We start from the raw sequence: 17517 nt of genomic DNA, 5'->3' as shown, positions 1-17517 counted from the left end.
CAGTTCCCCCAAACAGATAGGGCTGCTCTGGCCAAAATCAAACACTGCTAAACCGTATGTAGGTTATCAGGTTAGTTCAGAACTGTAAACATTGACAACAGTCATGTGAAATAGAATGTACAGAACAGACCTCCCCAATTAAAGTCATATTATCCAAACGTCTCGGATATTTTTCAAACCAAACAACAACGTTGTACGCGTGAATGCACCTTTGCGTTTATGTCTACAAATTACCACCCGATGGCGACAAAAATACCATTCATTTAAATATATATATATATAAAACCACAAATGTAAACCGTTTTCTTGTGACTGTCCACTGTGAAAACAAATATTGTAGAAATAACAAATGGCGTTGATTTTCTAATAGAAATGGGAGATGTCAAGATGATGAACTGTTGCGTTTTCACCCCATCTAAAGATGATCAACCGACAGAGGGTGCTCAAATAATCTACCGAGAAGAAATAATCCCTATTTTCCAGAGAATTCTTTGGGTTTTGCAGCCATGGTTACAACAAAATAGCGTCGCTTGATTTCCACCGTTGAAAGGACTCTCTCCTTCTTCGTATTTGACAGCTATCAAAATGCTGAACGCATTTCATAAGAAATATCAACTTTACTTGCTTTTTTTTTTTGTGGTACCTGTTGGTTTGCCTGTCTGCAATGCTATGGTGTCCAGAGTAAAGACTAATGTTAGCTAGCTAGCTAAGTAGGTATAAACACGCTAGCTAGCTAGCTAAGTAGCTATAAACACGCTAGCTAGATAAGTATCTATAAGCACGCTAGCTAGTGTGGTACCTGTTGGTTTGCCTGTCTGCAATGCTATGGTGTCCAGAGTAAAGACTAATGTTAGCTAGCTAGCTAAGTAGCTATAAACACACTAGCTAGCTAAGTAGCTATAAACACGCTAGCTAGATAAGTAGCTATAAGCACTAGCTAGCTGTCATGGGAGATAGCAGTCCACCGTCTCCAACGCTGCACTTGGATCTCGACAACTTTGACACAACGGACGCCGAGGACAGCACGTATGTTTTAACCAGTCCGCGGTCGTTGGAATCATGTGCAATACTCGGCGTCAAACCCGTTCAACTTTTAATAAAATCTCTAAACGATTTCGTTGATGACAACGTAAACCCAGATATCCCGTTTAAGGCACTGACGGTTTTGTACGAGGCGTACGAAAGGGAAGGCAGGGGGATTTTGCGGCTGTGCCGTGAAGAGAGAGAGAAGATTATTTTAGAGACGAAAGAAAGACGACCGTCCGTTAAACTGTCAGCCCTCGAAACTGTCGTCGAGGTAGAAAGTCGGAACTCTCTCGAAGATCCCAAATCAACAGAGGACGCCTGTGATGGTTTGAGAACGGGAACTACTCAATCTGTGGACCACAGCCCCAGAAGGAAATCTGTGAGCAATGGCAGATCCTCTTATTCTGCTGCTATCACCAGAGAACAAAACAGAAACCGCTTGAGACCAACTGACAAGAACATGATGGTGTCCAGCCTAAGTCTTGGTGACCTCCGACACTCCCCAGCCACAGAAAGACAGTTGGAGAGGCTCACTCGAGACGTCAGGAAGAAGATGAATGTGACAGTCCCAGAGAAAGACCGTAAGATAGCAGCTCTGATGTTGGTGAAGCACCAAGAGGAGCAGACCAGGCTGAGGCTGAGCCAGCAGGAGGAGCAGGAGAGAGAGGAGGCCCGGAGGCAGGAGGAGGTGCGACGGGTCCAGGCGGAGCGCAGGAGGAAGAAGGAGGTGGAGAAGAGCATGCAGCGGTGGCAGGATGGGCAGGAGGCGCGGAGGAGGCAGAAGGAGCGCCAGGAGAAGGAGTTGGCCGGTCAGCGCGAGCAGGAGGTGCTACTGCAGGAGGATCGCTGGAGGAGGCTCACAGAGGAGCAAGAGGTGCGGAAAAAAGACAAGAAAGAGATGGCAAGGAGAGAAGCGGAGGAGCGCAAATGCCTCCAGGAGCAGCTGCTCAAAGACATGGAGCATCTGGAGCAGGCAGGGAGAGAGAAGGAGGTGCAGCTGTCGCAGGAGAAGGAGCAGAGGGCCAGGAGGAGCAGGGTGATCCGAGAGAGGAGGGAGAGGAAGAGGCTCCAACAGGAGAACCAGAGGGAGCATCTCAGATGCCTCCTCCTGAAGAGGGAGGTGCAGCAGCAGATGGAGGAGGAGGAGGCGCTGATGAGGAGTGCCCTGGAGGAGAAACTGCAGCGCTCCTGGGAGAAGAGGGCCCAGGCAGTGGCGTTGCGGCTCAGGGAGCTGCAGGAGAGATCGGCCAGGGAGGAGGAGCAGATCCAGAGGGCCCAGCTCCGAGCCTCCTGGCACAGCCAACAGCAGCTCAGAGAGAAAGAGGCAAGGACAGCACACAGATATACAGAAACCATACACACAACTACACTATAATACATGCAATAAACAATACTGGAAAGTGAGCACACACATTTCCACAGTCCCTGGCACACTGTAATAGTCAGAGTACTGTTCTCTTCAGCTAACATTCCACTCCTTGTCATTGCCAAAAAGACTGGCCTTTCAGCAGTCTTCAATTATGAACATTGTATCATTAAGGAGCTCAAGGAGACCAGAGGATTTGATCCTGATTTAACCTACACAGCCATCTTCCAATCACAATGTTTATGCAAATTTGACTAATAGGAAAACGTTCTAACTTAATTCGTAAATTTGATTGCCCAACGCTAGAATGTTAACATTCTAACATAAACAACGGGAACGGGGAGAACATCACACCAGAGAAGCTCTCGACCGTTTAAGACTTCCCTGACAGTGCTTTGTGAACGCTGTAGCCTGTTTTATATCCAGCAAGCAAGGTGCTTCTTTCTATAGGAGTTGCTCCAAATAAGTGACCAGGGGCCTCCTGAGTGGCGCAGTGGTCTAAGGCACTGCAGTGCTTGAGGTGTCACCACAGATCTGGGTTCGATCCCGGGCTGTGTCGCATCCGGCCGTGACCGGGAGACCCACGAGGTGACGCACAATTAGCCCAGCATCATACAGGTTAGGAGAGGGTTTGGCCGGGCCGAGATGTCCTTGTCCCATCTCGCTCTAGTGACTCCTGAGGTGGGCCCCGGGCGCAATGCACGCTGACACGGTCGCCAGGTGTTTCCTCCGACACATTGGTGCGGCTGGCTTCCGGGTTAAGCGGGCATTGTGTCAAGAAGCAGTGCGGCTTGGTTGGGTTGTGTTTCGGAGGACAAATGGCTCTTGACCTTCGCCTCTCCCGAGTCCATACGGGAGTCGCAGCGATGGGACAAGACTAACTACCAATTTGGATATCACAAAATTTGGGTAAAAAATAAAGGGACAACTATATAGCTTCTTCTGGGACACACATTGGGTTCAGGCTACATGGAACCGTTAAGACAGATGTGTAAAAAAGTTAATTCATAGGCTGGGCTAATAATCCACCATTGGTATGCTAGCCTATATTAGGCCCAGTCTACTATAATGAATTTAGGTGACCACCTGTGCCAAAAGTTTTTGTCTGACGCATGTTTTGTGCCAATTAATTGAAGTTGAACATCGCACAATACATTTGTTTTAATTAAATGTGCAATAATAAATATATAGTGCCTAGGAATATTGAATGAAACCCTGGCTGTTGACGATGCAACAGATAGCAAAACGGGGAATCTCTGATTCCTCCTTCAGCTCTGTTTTGGAAATAGCAAGTTCACTTTCTCATCCATAAATGCCTATCAAGTGTAAGTGCGCTGTCCAGCATCTAACCTTTACTAGCCTGTCCAGCATCTAACCTTTACTAGCCTGTCCAGCGTCTAACCTTTACTAGCCTGTCCAGCAGCTGACATTTATTACCCTGACCAGCAGCTCACCTTTATTACCCTGACCAGCAGCTAACCTTTACTAGCCTGACCAGCAGCTAACCTTTACTAGCCTGTCCAGCATCTAACCTTTACTAGCCTGTCCAGCATCTAACCTTTACTAGCCTGTCCAGCAGCTAACCTTTACTAGCCTGTCCAGCAGCTAACCTTTACTAGTCTGTCCAGCAGCTAACCTTTACTAGCCTGTCCAGCAGCTAACCTTTACTAGCCTGTCCAGCAGCTAACTTTTACTAGCCTGTCCAGCAGCTAACCTTTACTAGCCTGTCCAACAGCTCACCTTTACTAGCCTGTCCAGCAGCTCACCTTTACTAGCCTGTCCAGCAGCTCACCTTTACTAGCCTGTCCAGCAGCTAACCTTTACTAGCCTGTCCAACAGCTCACCTTTACTAGCCTGTCCAGCAGCTAACCTTTACTAGCCTGTCCAACAGCTCACCTTTATTAGCCTGTCCAGCAGCTCACCTTTACTAGCCTGTCCAACAGCTCACCTTTACTAGCCTGTCCAGCAGCTAACCTTTACTAGCCTGTCCAGCGGCTCACCTTTACTAGCCTGACCAGCAGCTCACCTCAGCAGGATGGGGCCTTTTCATTAGGAGGGACATCTAACCTTTACTAGCCTGTCCAGCATGGATCGCAAAAATAATAATTATGATCACATTTCCTCAACTTAAATATTAGGCCTGGGGGGGTTATATAGGGTTAGAATCACAGTGATACGGAGAAAATCTGACAGGAATGAGCCTGCAACTGGATGGTTGCTGGCATTAAAATCTCAGGTGCCACCTGATGCCGTTGTGCTCTTGAGCAATGCACTTAAACCCTAACCAACTCACATTGGACAATAACGTTCTATTGTATTGGTCCAGGTACTGGCCCAAGTGAGTCAGCGTCGTATGGAGCAGGCAAGCCAGAACGCTCACACCCAGAGGAGGAGCAGGGCACAGCGGGCACAGCAGGAAAACATGGAGAGACTCCTCTGCCACCAGCGCCTCCTAGACAGGATACAGAGAGAGGAGGAGACAGAGAGGCAGCTGAGAGAATGCTGCCTCTCCCTGAAGGTGTGGTGTTAAGGGGGGGGGGGGGGGGGGGGGGGTTAGGACCTGTGTGCATGTGGTAGGGTATGTGTGTGGTGTTGGAGGAGAAGGTGTGTGTGTGTGGTGTTGGAGGAGAAGGTGTGTGTGTGTGTGTGTGGTGTTGGGGAGGGGGTGTTTTTATTTCATTTGGAGGGAATAGGGTCCATTTTGGAGGGAATAGGGTCCATTTTGGAGGGAATAGGGTCCATTTTGGAGGGAATAGGGTTACATTTGGAGGGAATAGTGTTCCATTTAGGAGGGAATAGGGTTCCATTTAGGAGGGAATAGGGTTCCATTTAGGAGGGAATAGGGTTCCATTTAGGAGGGAATAGGGTGCCATTTAGGAGGGAATAGGGTGCCATTTAGGAGGGAATAGGGTTCCATTTGGAGGGAAAAGGGTTAATTTGGGACAGACATTCTATTATTTTACTGTAAAGTGTGTCTCAGTGATTTTTAAATGTACATTAAAAAAGTTTGATTTTGATTTGAAGGAGCGTCGGAGGGAGCGTCTGCAGAGGCAGAGAAAGGTGGTGCAGGAGGAGGCTCGTAGAGTGGCTCGCGCCTCCTGCCATATGAGGGAGAAGGTGAGGGAGGCGACGGACGGCAGGACTTTCCACCAGATGGCTCTGCAGGCTCAGCTAGCTGCCTCCCTGCTGGACCGTGGAAAAATATGAACATCTGCCCTTATACATTCAGCACTACACACAAATACTAAGTCGTACAGTATTACAAACCACTACACACAAATACTTAGTCGTACAGTATTACAAACCACTACACACAAATACTAACTCGTACAGTATTACAAACCACTACACACACATACTAAGAGTCGTACAGTATTACAAACCACTACTACACACAAATACTGAGAAACGTCGTACAAACCACTACACACAAATACTAAGAGTCATACAGTATTACAAACCACTACACACAAATACTAAGAGTCATACAGTATTACAAACCACTACACACAAATACTAAGAGTCGTACAGTATTACAAACCACTACACACAAATACTAAAGAGACGTAGTACAAACCACTACACCCAAATACTAAGAGTCATACAGTATTACAAACCACTACACACAAATACTAAAGAGACGTAGTATAAACCACTACACACAAATACTAAAGAGACGTAGTACAAACCACTATACACAAATACTAAAGAGACATAGTACAAACCACTACACACAAATACTAAGAGACGAGTACAAAGTAATAGGGCCCAGTCCTGACATGAGCTACAACAAAGCTTGTAAATGGCCTGGGCTGTTTTGCTGCATTCATATTTGTTATGTTAATACCTGTAATTCTTCTCATTCTTCCAGTGGCAAGTAAATACGAGGTGATACTTCTGAAACAATAGATCTATTGAGGTATTCTTCATCAAACAAAGTGTTTTTGGATTTGCTGTGTAAGGGAATATTTAGCTTAGACAAGTTTGAGTAACTATTAATATCAATTTGACTTGAAGACAATCCTGGTCTTGAATGTAGGCTGGAACTAGATTTAACTACACACATAAAATATACTGTCTCTGGAAATAGTTATGGTAGAGTAAATATATACTGTAGTTATACTGCAGTTATACTGCAGTTTGACATTTATACTGTAGTTATACTGTAGTTTAAATGAGATGTTTTTCAAGATCATTTTTTCAGATTATATAGCTTTTGTATTTATTAAAGTGACAAAACAGACACATTGTTTTGCTATTGTATAGTTGCTCAGGAAGTTTGTATACACTTTATTCCAGTATTTCTCTAGTGATTTGTTTTGTTGTAACATCTAGATCATGAAAATGTATTTTTTTGTTACATCTTTAATAAAGCTGTTTAGATAACATTCCTCTATTCTGGCTACCAGTCTGTTTAGGTAACATTCCTCTAGTCCGGGTACCAGTCTGTTTAGGTAACATTCCTCTAGTCCGGGTACCAGTCTGTTTAGCTAACATTCCTCTAGTCTGGCTACCAGTCTGTTTAGGTAACATTCCTCTAGTCTGGGTACCAGTCTGTTTAGATAACATCCCTCTAGTCTGGCTACCAGTCTGTTTAGATAACATTCCTCTAGTCTGGCTACCAGTCTGTTTAGGTAACATTATCTAAACAGACTGGTACCCATGCTAGAGGAATGTTACCTAAACAGACTGGTACCCAGGCTAGAGGAATGTTATCTAAACAGACTGGTACCCAGACAACATTGTCCTGGCTATAGTAAACAATGTAGAAATGTATTAGTCTCTTTTCGGTATGGTCATTGGTCCGTTTGGAAGGTCCACTGAGCTGTGGTTTGTCAGCGGAGTGTTTTACTGAATATTTCATGTAAACCATTATTAGCAAATCTAAAAAGTATCACATCCAATACAAAATAAGAAATCAATTATCATCACTGTGGTTCATTTAGGCACCGTCAGTGTTATGGCAACCATCCAATGCTTATAAAGATGGCTTTTCACAACCTGGCCTGAATATTTTAGTACATAACATACCCCAGCCAAAAACCTTTCTTAGAAATGACAAAAGATGAAATATTATCAATTTGATTAAAATCTGATCTAGTTTGGATTTCGTCTAACATTTAAAAAAAAAAAATGTTCAGTGGAGGCACAAAAGCAAAATATGAGGAAACAGTTATCCACTTACAGGAAATGTTCTTTCGACAATCTCAACAGAATGTCCCCATTGAGATTGAACTAGGCAAGAGAAACAATTACAAAAGCTCTACACAAATACACAAGTCTCTGACACACACATCACTCTGTCTCTCGCTCTGATCCCACACTATTTTGCATGACACACACACACACACACACACACACACACACACACTCTGTGTTCCTACTTTTTGTATGTTCAAACCCATGTCAGTAACAGTAACTCCTTGACCTCTCAGAGAAAGACACTGATACACATTGCATCTGGCACAGAAACACCCTATAATGATCTCTATGTAAGAATGTGTGCTTGGTATCATGTGGTGTCTTTCTTTGTGTTAACTTGTCAGTCGTAGTGTAGTCTCGATTTTCAGACTTCCTTCACATTCATTCCCAATGTTCCTTTGAGTGACGAAGGAGACTTGGTAGGATAGCATCGATTCACAAGACTAGTCATCATGTAGTCCCAGGGCCAGTAACACAGGTAGTCCTGTTCCCAGTATCAGTGTGAGGCTCTCCAGGACCCCCAGGTCCCCCTGCTGCCCAGTCCCAGTCCCGTGGAGGTGGTGAGAGCTCTGCTGCTGCTGCCCAGTCCCGTGGAGGTGGGGAGAGCTCTGCTGCTGCTGCCCAGTCCCAGTCCCGTGGAGGTACCCGGTCCCAGAGATTACATTTACAAAGCTCTGCTGCTGGCCCCTGGAGCTGACCTCTGGTAGTACATGGACCGTAGCAACATAGAGGAATGTTCCGGCTGAGAAGAGCATCCCAACACCTGTAGCGCTCAGACGGTGCTGAGCTGAACCTCCACTCTGCAGTAGGAGGAAGAAAAACACAACACACTGAGACATAATATCAACATTACAAAATAACCTTCAGATAACTTTTACTGTTGGTTATCAAATAACTTTCAGTGATGAACCAGTTCCCCCATAGCCTGATCCCATAGATATTTTTTTTCTGTCTTGTCAACTCCTATTATCAGCTATTGGCAAGACTGCACAAATCGATTCTCAGAACCAGGCTAAGTTCACCACTCCAACAATCTTCAATAATTTCCTACTTCAATGACTATAAAGGGTTTCCATTAGATAAAGCCCATTTCTTCCCATTATGATAGCACATTGTTCTAAGTCACTAAAAAGTAGTTTGTTGCTTCTTCTCACCGCGTTCAGGATAAAGTATGTAATGATGGAGAGAACAGGTGCTGCAGCAGAGAAGACCAATAGATGCTTCTGAATTTGCCTCTTCTCTAAACCTGCGTGCAACAGAAAGGTGACCAGGCCAAACGCTGCAGGAGCCTGAGGGAGTGTGCGAGGGTGGGAAGGAGAGATGGAGGGAGGGTGGGTGAGATGGATGGATGGATGGATGGATAGATGGAGGGAGGGAGGGAGGGAGGGAGGGAGGGAGGGAGGGAGGGAGGGAGGGAGGGAGGGAGGGAGGGAGGGAGGGAGGGAGGGAGGGAGAGTGAATGTTAGATCAAATATGGAGAGGAAGGAGGTGGGAAGGAGAGAGTACATTGAACTGAGAGAGGGCTTGAGGAGTCAAAACAATCAAGATGTCTTATTGTGATGTAACTTCCTGTTAGAAGCTGTACAATATTGTTATGTCACTTCCTTGTAGAAGCTGTCCTGTTGTCCAATATTGTGATGTAACTTCCTGTTAGAGGCTGGTTAATCCAGTGGAGTCTCACCTTGTGCAGAATGACAGCTAGAAAGACCACCAGTTGAACTGTGACCTTGGAGGAAACCACGGCAACACCTAAAACTACACCGTCAGCTGGGGAGAGAGGAGAAGAACAATATTACTACAACACACACACACACTACACCACACCTGAAGGTACACCGTCAGTTATAAGCAGTCAATATGATCACTATAAAACACACACAAACACTACACACTGTACACACACACACACACAACACTATGAGATACTAATGACTTCCTTTGTGATTGATATTTGTATTGATTAGGGATCCCCATTAGCTGCTGCCTACTCTTCCTGGAGTCCAAACACATTAAGGCACTTACATTACATATCAAACAAAAGATAAAACACTACATCATATAACATTATTACACCACTACATATCTACAATACAAAATGTATAATACCAACATACAACAATATTACAATGTATGTGTCTGTACCTTTGTGTGTTTCCCTTCACAGTCCCCGTTGTTCCAGTTTTTTAAAATCTGATTCTACTGTTTGCATCAGTTACCTGATGTGGAATAGAGTTCCATGTAGTCATGGCTCTATGTAGTACTGTGCGCCTCCCATAGTCTGTTGTGGACTTGGAGACTGTGAAGAGACCTCTGGTGGCATGTCTTGTAGGGTATGCATGGGTGTCTGAGATGTGTGCTAGTAGTTTAAACAGACAGCTCGGTACATTCAGCTTGTCAACACTTCTTACAAAAACAAGTAGTGATGAAGTCAATCTCTATTCCACAGACCTACAGTCCATTAGACACTATGAGTAGACCTACAGTCCATTAGACACTATGAGTAGACCTACAGTCCATTAGACACTATGAGTAGACCTACAGTCTATTAGACACTATGAGTAGACCTACAGTCTATTAGACACTATGAGTAGACCTACAGTCCATTAGACACTATGAGTAGACCTACAGTCCATTAGACACTATGAGTAGACCTACAGTCTATTAGACAGACACTATGAGTAGACCTACAGTCTATTAGACAGACACTATGAGTAGACCTACAGTCTATTAGACACTATGAGTAGACCTACAGTCTATTAGACACTATGAGTAGACTTACAGTCCATTAGACACTATGAGTAGACCTACAGTCCATTAGAAAGACACTATGTAAGCCATTTTGAAGATGTCAAAGTCTCTGAGCATTAAGAGATCTGTCACGCCCTGACCTGAGAGAGCCTTTTTATGTCTCTATTTAGGTTTGGTAAGGGTGTGATTTGGGTGGGCATTCTATGTCCGTTTTTCTATGTTTGGGATTTCTTTGTTTCGGCCGGGTATGGCTCTCAATCAGGAACAGCTGTATATCGTTGTTGCTGATTGGGAGTCATATTTTCTGTATAGCTACTTTGCCTTATGGAACTGTGTAGTCGTTGTTTTGTTTATTTTGTAAGTGTTCACTTTTCTTAATATCAAAAAGATGAGCATTCATATTCCCGCTGCGTTTTGGTCCTGTGTTCACGACGACCGTTACAGATCTACCCACCATAAGAGGACCAAGCAGCGTGGGAACAAGGAGCAGAGGGTTCAGGATTCGTGGACTTGGGAGGAAAATCTGGACGGAAAGGGACCATGGAGACAAGCTGGGGAATATCGCCGCCCGAAAGAGGAACTGGGGGGGGGGGCACACGAGAAGTTGGCCTGAGGCAGGAAGGAATTCTGAGCCAACTTCCCGTGCTTACAGGAGGCAGCGTAGTATTGGTCAGGCACCGTGTTATGCGGCAGAGCGCACGATGTCCCCAGTACGCGTTGAGCGCCCGGTGCGCTACATCCCAGCTCCTAACATCTGCCGGGCGAGAGTGGGCATTGAGCCGGGGCGGAGTGTTCCAGCTCAGCGCATCTGGTCTCCGGTGCGCTGTCTCGGTCCAGGTTATCCTGCGCCGGCGCTGCGTACTATGTCTCCGGAGCGCTGGGAGGAATCAGTTCGTCCTGTGCCTGCGCTCCATCCGCGCCGGGATAGGTTGGTTATTCAGCCTGGAAGATGGGTAACAAGCCTACGCACCAGATCTCCAGTGCGAAAGTCACAGTCCAGTACGCCCTGTTCCTGCTCCTCGCACTAGACCTGAGGTGCGTGTATCCAGTCTGGTACCTCCATTACCAGCCCCACGCATCAGGCTTCCTGCTTCCTGCATGTCTCCCTAGCCTGGTGAGTCCTGTGCCTGCGCCCAGAGCCAGGCCTCCTGCATGTCTCCCCAGCCTGGTGAATCCTGTGCCTGCGCCCAGAGCCAGTCCGGAGCCGCCAGAGCCGCCCGCCTGTCCGGAGCCGCCAGAGCCGCCCGCCTGTCCGGAGCCGCCAGAGTCGCCCGCCTGTCCGGAGCCGCCAGAGTCGCCCGCCAGCCGGGTGCAGCCAGAGTTGCCCGCCAGCCGGGCGAAGCCAGAGTTGCCCGCCAGTCCTCCGGCGCTGCCAGGGTCGCCCTCCAGTCCGGGGCCCGCTGCGAGCCATTGAAGTGGGGTGAGCCAGTGGTGGAGCGGGGTCTGCATCCCGCTCCAGAGCCTCCACCGCGGAGAAATGCCCACCCAGACCCTCCCCTATAGGTTCAGGTTTTGCGGCCGGAGTCCGCACCTTTGGGGGGGGGGGGGGGGGGGCATTCTATGTCCGTGTTTCTATGTTTGGGATTTCTTTGTTTCGGCCGGGTATGGCTCTCAATCAGGAACAGCTGTATATCGTTGTTGCTGATTGGGAGTCATACTTAGGCAGCCTGTTTTTCCTTTGGGTTTTGTGGGTAGATGTTTTCTGTATAGCTACTTTGCCTTATGGAACTGTGTAGTCGTTGTTTTGTTTATTTTGTAAGTGTTCACTTTTCTTAATATTAAAAAGATGAGCATTCATATTCCCGCTGCGTTTTGGTCCTGTATTCACGACGACCGTTACAAGATCACAGTATGCTTCACAAGAGGAAGTTAAGATCGGCTCAAAGACTTCTGGGTTGTGGATTTCCCTGGCTTGTAAAATGATACAGATTAGTCAACAGCACAACCCAGAGACAATGAAGCAATTCATCTCTTTTGGACCCAACAACAACCTCAAAACTGATTTAAGAAACATCAGTCGCGTATGAAAACTCAGCGTGTGTGTGTGTGTGTGTGTGTGTGTGTGTGTGTGTGTGTGTGTGTGTGTGTGTGTGTGTGTGTGTGTGTGTGTGTGTGTGTGTGTGTGTGTGTGTTCCCTACCAGCAGCATGGATGACCAGTCCTAGTGTAGCTGTGATGCTGTTCCTGTTGGACGTTCCAGTACGTGGATCTAGAATGACAACACAATCAACCAACTGTTAGCAACAGTTTTGTGGACATGCCGAATGCTAGCACAATGAAAAAGGTTTGTGGAGAGGAGGTTTGAGAGGGGATTTGGAGAGATGGTTAGGATAGGAAGTTTGGAGAGGAGGTTTGAAGGGGAGGTTTGAATGGGAGGTTAGGATAGGAGCTCTGAAGAGGTTTGGAGAGGAGAATTTGGAGAGATGGTTTGAAGAGGAAGTTTGGAGAGGTTTGATAAGGAGGTTTGGTGAGGTCTGAAGAGCTTTGGAGAAGTTTGGTGGAGAGGTTTGAAGAGGAAGTTTGGAGAGGAGAATTTGGAGAGATGGTTTGAAGAGGTGGTTTGAAGAGATGGTTTGGAGAGGAAGTTTGGAGAGATTTGATAAGGTTTGGTGAGGTCTGAAGAGGTTTAGAGAGGTTTTGATGGAGAGGTTTGAAGATGTTTGGAGTCGTAGGAGGTTTGGAGATGAGTGAAACAAGGAGAAATGTGGAGAACATATGACCTGGTGCTTCCAAATCAGTCTTGCCAACATGTATGGTCATTATCATGCGAAACAATTACCATGCAACACAGCACAAACAGATCTGGGACCAGGCTAGAGAATTATGTTATATGAAGTAACTTGTCCTGAAAAAATGGAGTACATTTTCCTATTTTTTAAAACAATTCCTGAGTGCAGACCTTCCTTATTTTCTATATAAAGGATTACTTTAGGTCACCATAACGCACCACAAACCTAAGAATGTCTATAATTTCATGGTCGCAGGGTTTTCCTTTTCATATGATCTAACTGACCATGTATGGAACAAGCTGGAGATATGATGCTACAGTATATGAAGTAGTAACTCATTGGAGTAAGGTGAAGTTGCCCCCCCAGACACTGATTTTGGATCAGTTTAGCATTTTCCCACTAATGGTTAAGATATTATTGGGGAGAAGAAGCTGTACCTAGATCTGTACATATGGGAAACGTCACCCCCTGAGCAGGTTTTCAATGAGTCTAATGACACTAGCCCAATTAACGCTAGGGAAGTTAGCATCTTCACAGTGTGTTTTCAATAGGACAGGCTAATGCTAATAGAGGGAGGGCCTAGGTCTTCACCCTGGAGCATAACTGACCATGTATGGAGCAGTAGCTACTGATCTGGTCCACCAGGAACATGAGGATGAACCCTAGAACCAGGGAGACCCCGATGAAGAACCTTGCTGGGAGACCTTTAGAGGAGGGGCCCATCTCCTGGAACTGACCTCCAACCCCACCGTCACTGGCATTCTTATTGGCTGCTACTGGGGCCACAGAGCAGGAGGAGACTAGAGAGAGAATACGGAGAGGAATGTTTTCTTAAAACACTGACTTTTATCAACAGGTGCACTCATCCTCAAACCAAAAGCTTTTACGCTGTGTATCTAGATTCTACAGTACCAATCCATAGATGAATTGTGTGAAAGCTTGGAAATGTTGTTGTTGCTACAGTATAGCTTCTTTCCCTGACTGCCCAAGCTGAGCTATAACCAAGGACTCTATGTAGGGATTTCACATCTGCTACACATGCTTGGCTAAATAGAGGCATAAATTAGGTCACCAAGGTGATTTTCATTTCAATGCCCGATTTACCCTGAAATGGCCTTCATTCGAGGCCCTTTCAGGGCTCGACATTAACGCTTGTTCTCTTGTGCAGGACAAGTAAAAAAAAAAAAACATTAGGAACAAATACAAAACATTAGGAACACCTGCTCTTTCCATGACATATTGACCAGGTAAATCCAGACAAAAGCTATGATCCCTTATTGATGTCACTTATTAAATCGACTTCAAATCAGTGTAGATGAAGGGTTGGAGACAGGTTAAAGAAGGAAGGGGCAACTCAATATTAGGAAGGTGTTGCTAATGTTTTATACGCTCAGTGTAGATTTCAGTTGTGAAAGGGTAGGTGATATGCATATCGGATACAGCCTCATGTCCAAACCAACATAAGGAGGGCTCCAGAAAAATATTGCCAAACTTTAACGAGACTTTTAATTACATAAATATAGACTAAATACCAGTTATGTTTTTACAAATATAATGAAGGATGATCGACATTAACGTCTAAAGGCGTGATTCTGTCGACATACTGGAGGCACGGTTCATTCAGATCAAATGGTCACAAGACCAGAGAGTGAAGGACAGTGCCTGTTGCGCACCGCACATCACCCACCTTGAATCTGAGTGGAGGCGGTCAGCATTTTGAAACTATTTAACCATCAACTTTATTGTTTAAAACCATTTTGTCATTTTATGAAGCATGTCTTACCTTGTTTCAAAGTAGCCTAGCCAAGCCTAGTCAAGCGAAGCCTAGCCAAGCGAAGCCTAGCATAGCCAAGTGAAGCCTAGCCTAGCGAACCCTAGCGAAGCCTAACCAAGTGAAGCCTAGCCTAGCAAAACCTAGCCAAGTGAAGCCTAGCCTAGCGAAGCCTAACCTAGCCAAGTGAAGCCTAGCCTAGCGAAGCCTAACCTAGCCAAGTGAAGCCTAACCTAGCCAAGTGAAGCCTAGCCTAGCCAAGTGAAGCCTAACCTAGCCAAGTGAAGCCTAGTCAAGCCTAACCTAGCCAAGTGAAGCCTAACCTAGCCTAGCCTAGCGAAACCTAGCCAAGTGAAGCCTAGCCTAGCGAAAATATAACCATAGAAATGTTGAGGGAATTATCTTTTAACCACTTAATGACGTTGAAACCAGCATTTTAAATATGTTCTATTGGTTTTCAAATCAACTATTTTATTGTCCAGCAGCCAAAGGCCTCATCCTACTCATAATATTAAGATTAGCAGCCCCCCCCCCCCAAACAGAAAAGCCATATGATTTGTTTTTGGAACACTTCACATGTTGCTTTACATGTTATCACATAAACTTCGCATAAGATCACATAAAAACATGTGCTTTAGGAACACTTCACATGTGAAATTCATGTTTTTTTCTGTAAGGACCATCCTAGTTGTTTCTATGCAGTGTATCTGGCACACGAAACCGCTGTCGTGTGTGTGGTGAAATTTGAGAACAGTGGTTTCCCGCTAACTGCATTTTGGAACATTCGCATGTACGCCTGTAAATAGCCTTCAGCCATGTGCGTATTGTTGAGTTTATAATATGAAGAAATATAACCATCAACATTTTAAGCTAAATATGTTGCATCAGCCTCATAGCTTTTTTACATTTCAAAAATAAATAAATGGTTGTATGAATTTTGACTGTCATACCAGAACTTTCCCCACAGTCTGTTTTGAACCGTAGCCATATTTTATATCATCCGAGGGATGACGGGACGCCCTTAATTTCGAGCCCTGGAGGGAATTATTTTATAAAGAAATAAAAAGTATCTGGTTTCACACCACAGCCAACCTAACACCACAGATACAGCCTCTGACTCACGCGTCAAGCCCTGCCGTTGCTTTGTAGGGCTTCGTTTGACAGTGAGGTTGCTTGTAAACAGACATAAATTATAGAGCAGGGTCGGCTGATGGACTACTGAATGCTTCCTTTACATTTATTTTATTTTATTTTTATTTAATCTTTATTTAACTAGGCAAGTCAGTTAAGAACAAATTCTTATTTTCAATGACAGCCTAGGAACAGTGGGTTAACTGCCTTGTTCAGGGGCAGAACGACAGATTTTTACCTTGTCAGCTCGGGGATTCGATCTAGCAACCTTTCGGTTACTAGTCCAATGCTCTAACCACTAGGCTACCTGCCGCCCCAAAAGGTCCATAATGCATACAGTTGCATACATAATGAACCGTTGGCAAGATAACCCTTAGCAGCAATATAGCTGCAATCGAAGGACTATGTGCCCACACAAACTCAACAACAGGAATCTAGCCTACAGTGAGTTGTTGCTCCAGCTGTCGCTGATGTCTTGATAGTTAGGACCCTGGGCTGTTACTCCCCAAAGCCCATTATGTGTGGTACCCCTCACCTCTCCATGACTCTTCCAGTAGTTCCACCCCCTCTGGGAGGATGATGGCTAGAGCAGTACCACAGAGCAGGCCTGCCCCGAATATACTGACAAACTGCAGCCTTTTCTGTTGGGAGAGAAGGACACACACACACACACACACACACACACACACAGGCATTATTTTACAAACACACTGACCAACTGTTGTTTGTTCTAGGAGGGAGAGTGAGAATGAATGTGTCAATATAATAACAGACTGTTACATTACGCGTCAATATAACTTTAGAAAGTCATACATTCAAACTGGTTAGAGAATCCAGTCGGCAGCCTATTTATGACTTATTTAATAGTTAAGATAACAAAATGTAGCAATCACATTCTTTTGAAGATACTGATACATATATACATACACATATATATATATACACATACATATATACACACACACATATATATATATATACACACACACATATATATACACACACATATATATATATATATATACACACACACATATATATATATATACACACACACATATATATATATATATACACACACACACACACACACACACACACATATATATATATATACATACATATACATACATACATACATACATACATACATACATACATACATACATACATACATACATATATATATTAATGTTGAATGGGGGATGGATTGGCATAGGGAAGAGACCGTAGGAGGAAGTACAGTGAAAGTTACAGAAGGGTGAGAAACGGAGGGGATATAATGTTGAGAATTAAATGACTTACCTCAGAAAGTTTGATCAAAAGTGGAATTAAACCTAATAGAAAACATCCCAAAAACATCACAACGGATATCAAAATAATCGCTATTTCCTCGTCCATGGCGAAATAACTTAAAAACACCTAACCGTAGAAAAACCGAACTGAATCAAACGCAGAACCTGCCGCCAGCTCCCTGAACTTGTGACTGTGGCGGAGTACGTCTCAATAGTCTCAACTCTACACTAGTTTCTTGTCCTCGTCTCC

General features: G+C 44.9%; 2 protein-coding genes across 2 annotated transcripts; one reads left to right on the top strand and one right to left on the bottom strand.

Annotated features, from left to right (window-relative positions):
- Positions 1-294: 294 nt before the first annotated feature.
- On the top strand, positions 295-6780 carry LOC106578821 (uncharacterized). Its single transcript, XM_014158009.3, has 3 exons — positions 295-2350; positions 4719-4910; positions 5417-6780. Exons 1-3 carry the CDS (start codon positions 947-949, stop codon positions 5597-5599), a joined length of 1779 nt encoding a protein of 592 aa, XP_014013484.1. The 5' UTR covers positions 295-946; the 3' UTR covers positions 5600-6780.
- Positions 5775-17483, bottom strand: LOC106578764 (zinc transporter ZIP9). The gene is made up of 7 exons (XM_045702301.2): positions 17278-17483; positions 16508-16613; positions 13679-13870; positions 12482-12550; positions 9276-9361; positions 8749-8883; positions 5775-8394 (listed from the first exon to the last, which is right to left on the bottom strand). Exons 1-7 carry the CDS (start codon positions 17371-17373, stop codon positions 8038-8040), a joined length of 1041 nt encoding a protein of 346 aa, XP_045558257.1. The 5' UTR covers positions 17374-17483; the 3' UTR covers positions 5775-8037.
- Between the last annotated feature and the right edge of the window lie 34 nt (positions 17484-17517).

Source organism: Salmo salar, chromosome 19 (genome assembly GCF_965601325.2).
Source record: "Salmo salar chromosome 19, fSalSal1, whole genome shotgun sequence".
NCBI lineage: Eukaryota > Metazoa > Chordata > Actinopteri > Salmoniformes > Salmonidae > Salmo > Salmo salar.
The sequence above is the reverse complement of the archived record's forward strand: the minus strand, read 5'-3'. Positions and strand labels throughout refer to the sequence as shown.

Coding starts and splice junctions, on each gene's coding strand:
- LOC106578821 (XM_014158009.3), top strand. CDS start 947: ATGGGAGATAGCAGTCCACCGTCTCCAACGCTGCACTTGGATCTCGAC. Junction 2,351..4,718: donor AGCAGCTCAGAGAGAAAGAG/GCAAGGACAGCA, acceptor GTATTGGTCCAG/GTACTGGCCCAAGTGAGTCA. Junction 4,911..5,416: donor AATGCTGCCTCTCCCTGAAG/GTGTGGTGTTAA, acceptor TTTGATTTGAAG/GAGCGTCGGAGGGAGCGTCT.
- LOC106578764 (XM_045702301.2), bottom strand. CDS start 17,373: ATGGACGAGGAAATAGCGATTATTTTGATATCCGTTGTGATGTTTTTG. Junction 16,614..17,277: donor TTTTGATCAAACTTTCTGAG/GTAAGTCATTTA, acceptor CTCTCCCAACAG/AAAAGGCTGCAGTTTGTCAG. Junction 9,362..12,481: donor ACTGGTCATCCATGCTGCTG/GTAGGGAACACA, acceptor CTCTCTCCCCAG/CTGACGGTGTAGTTTTAGGT.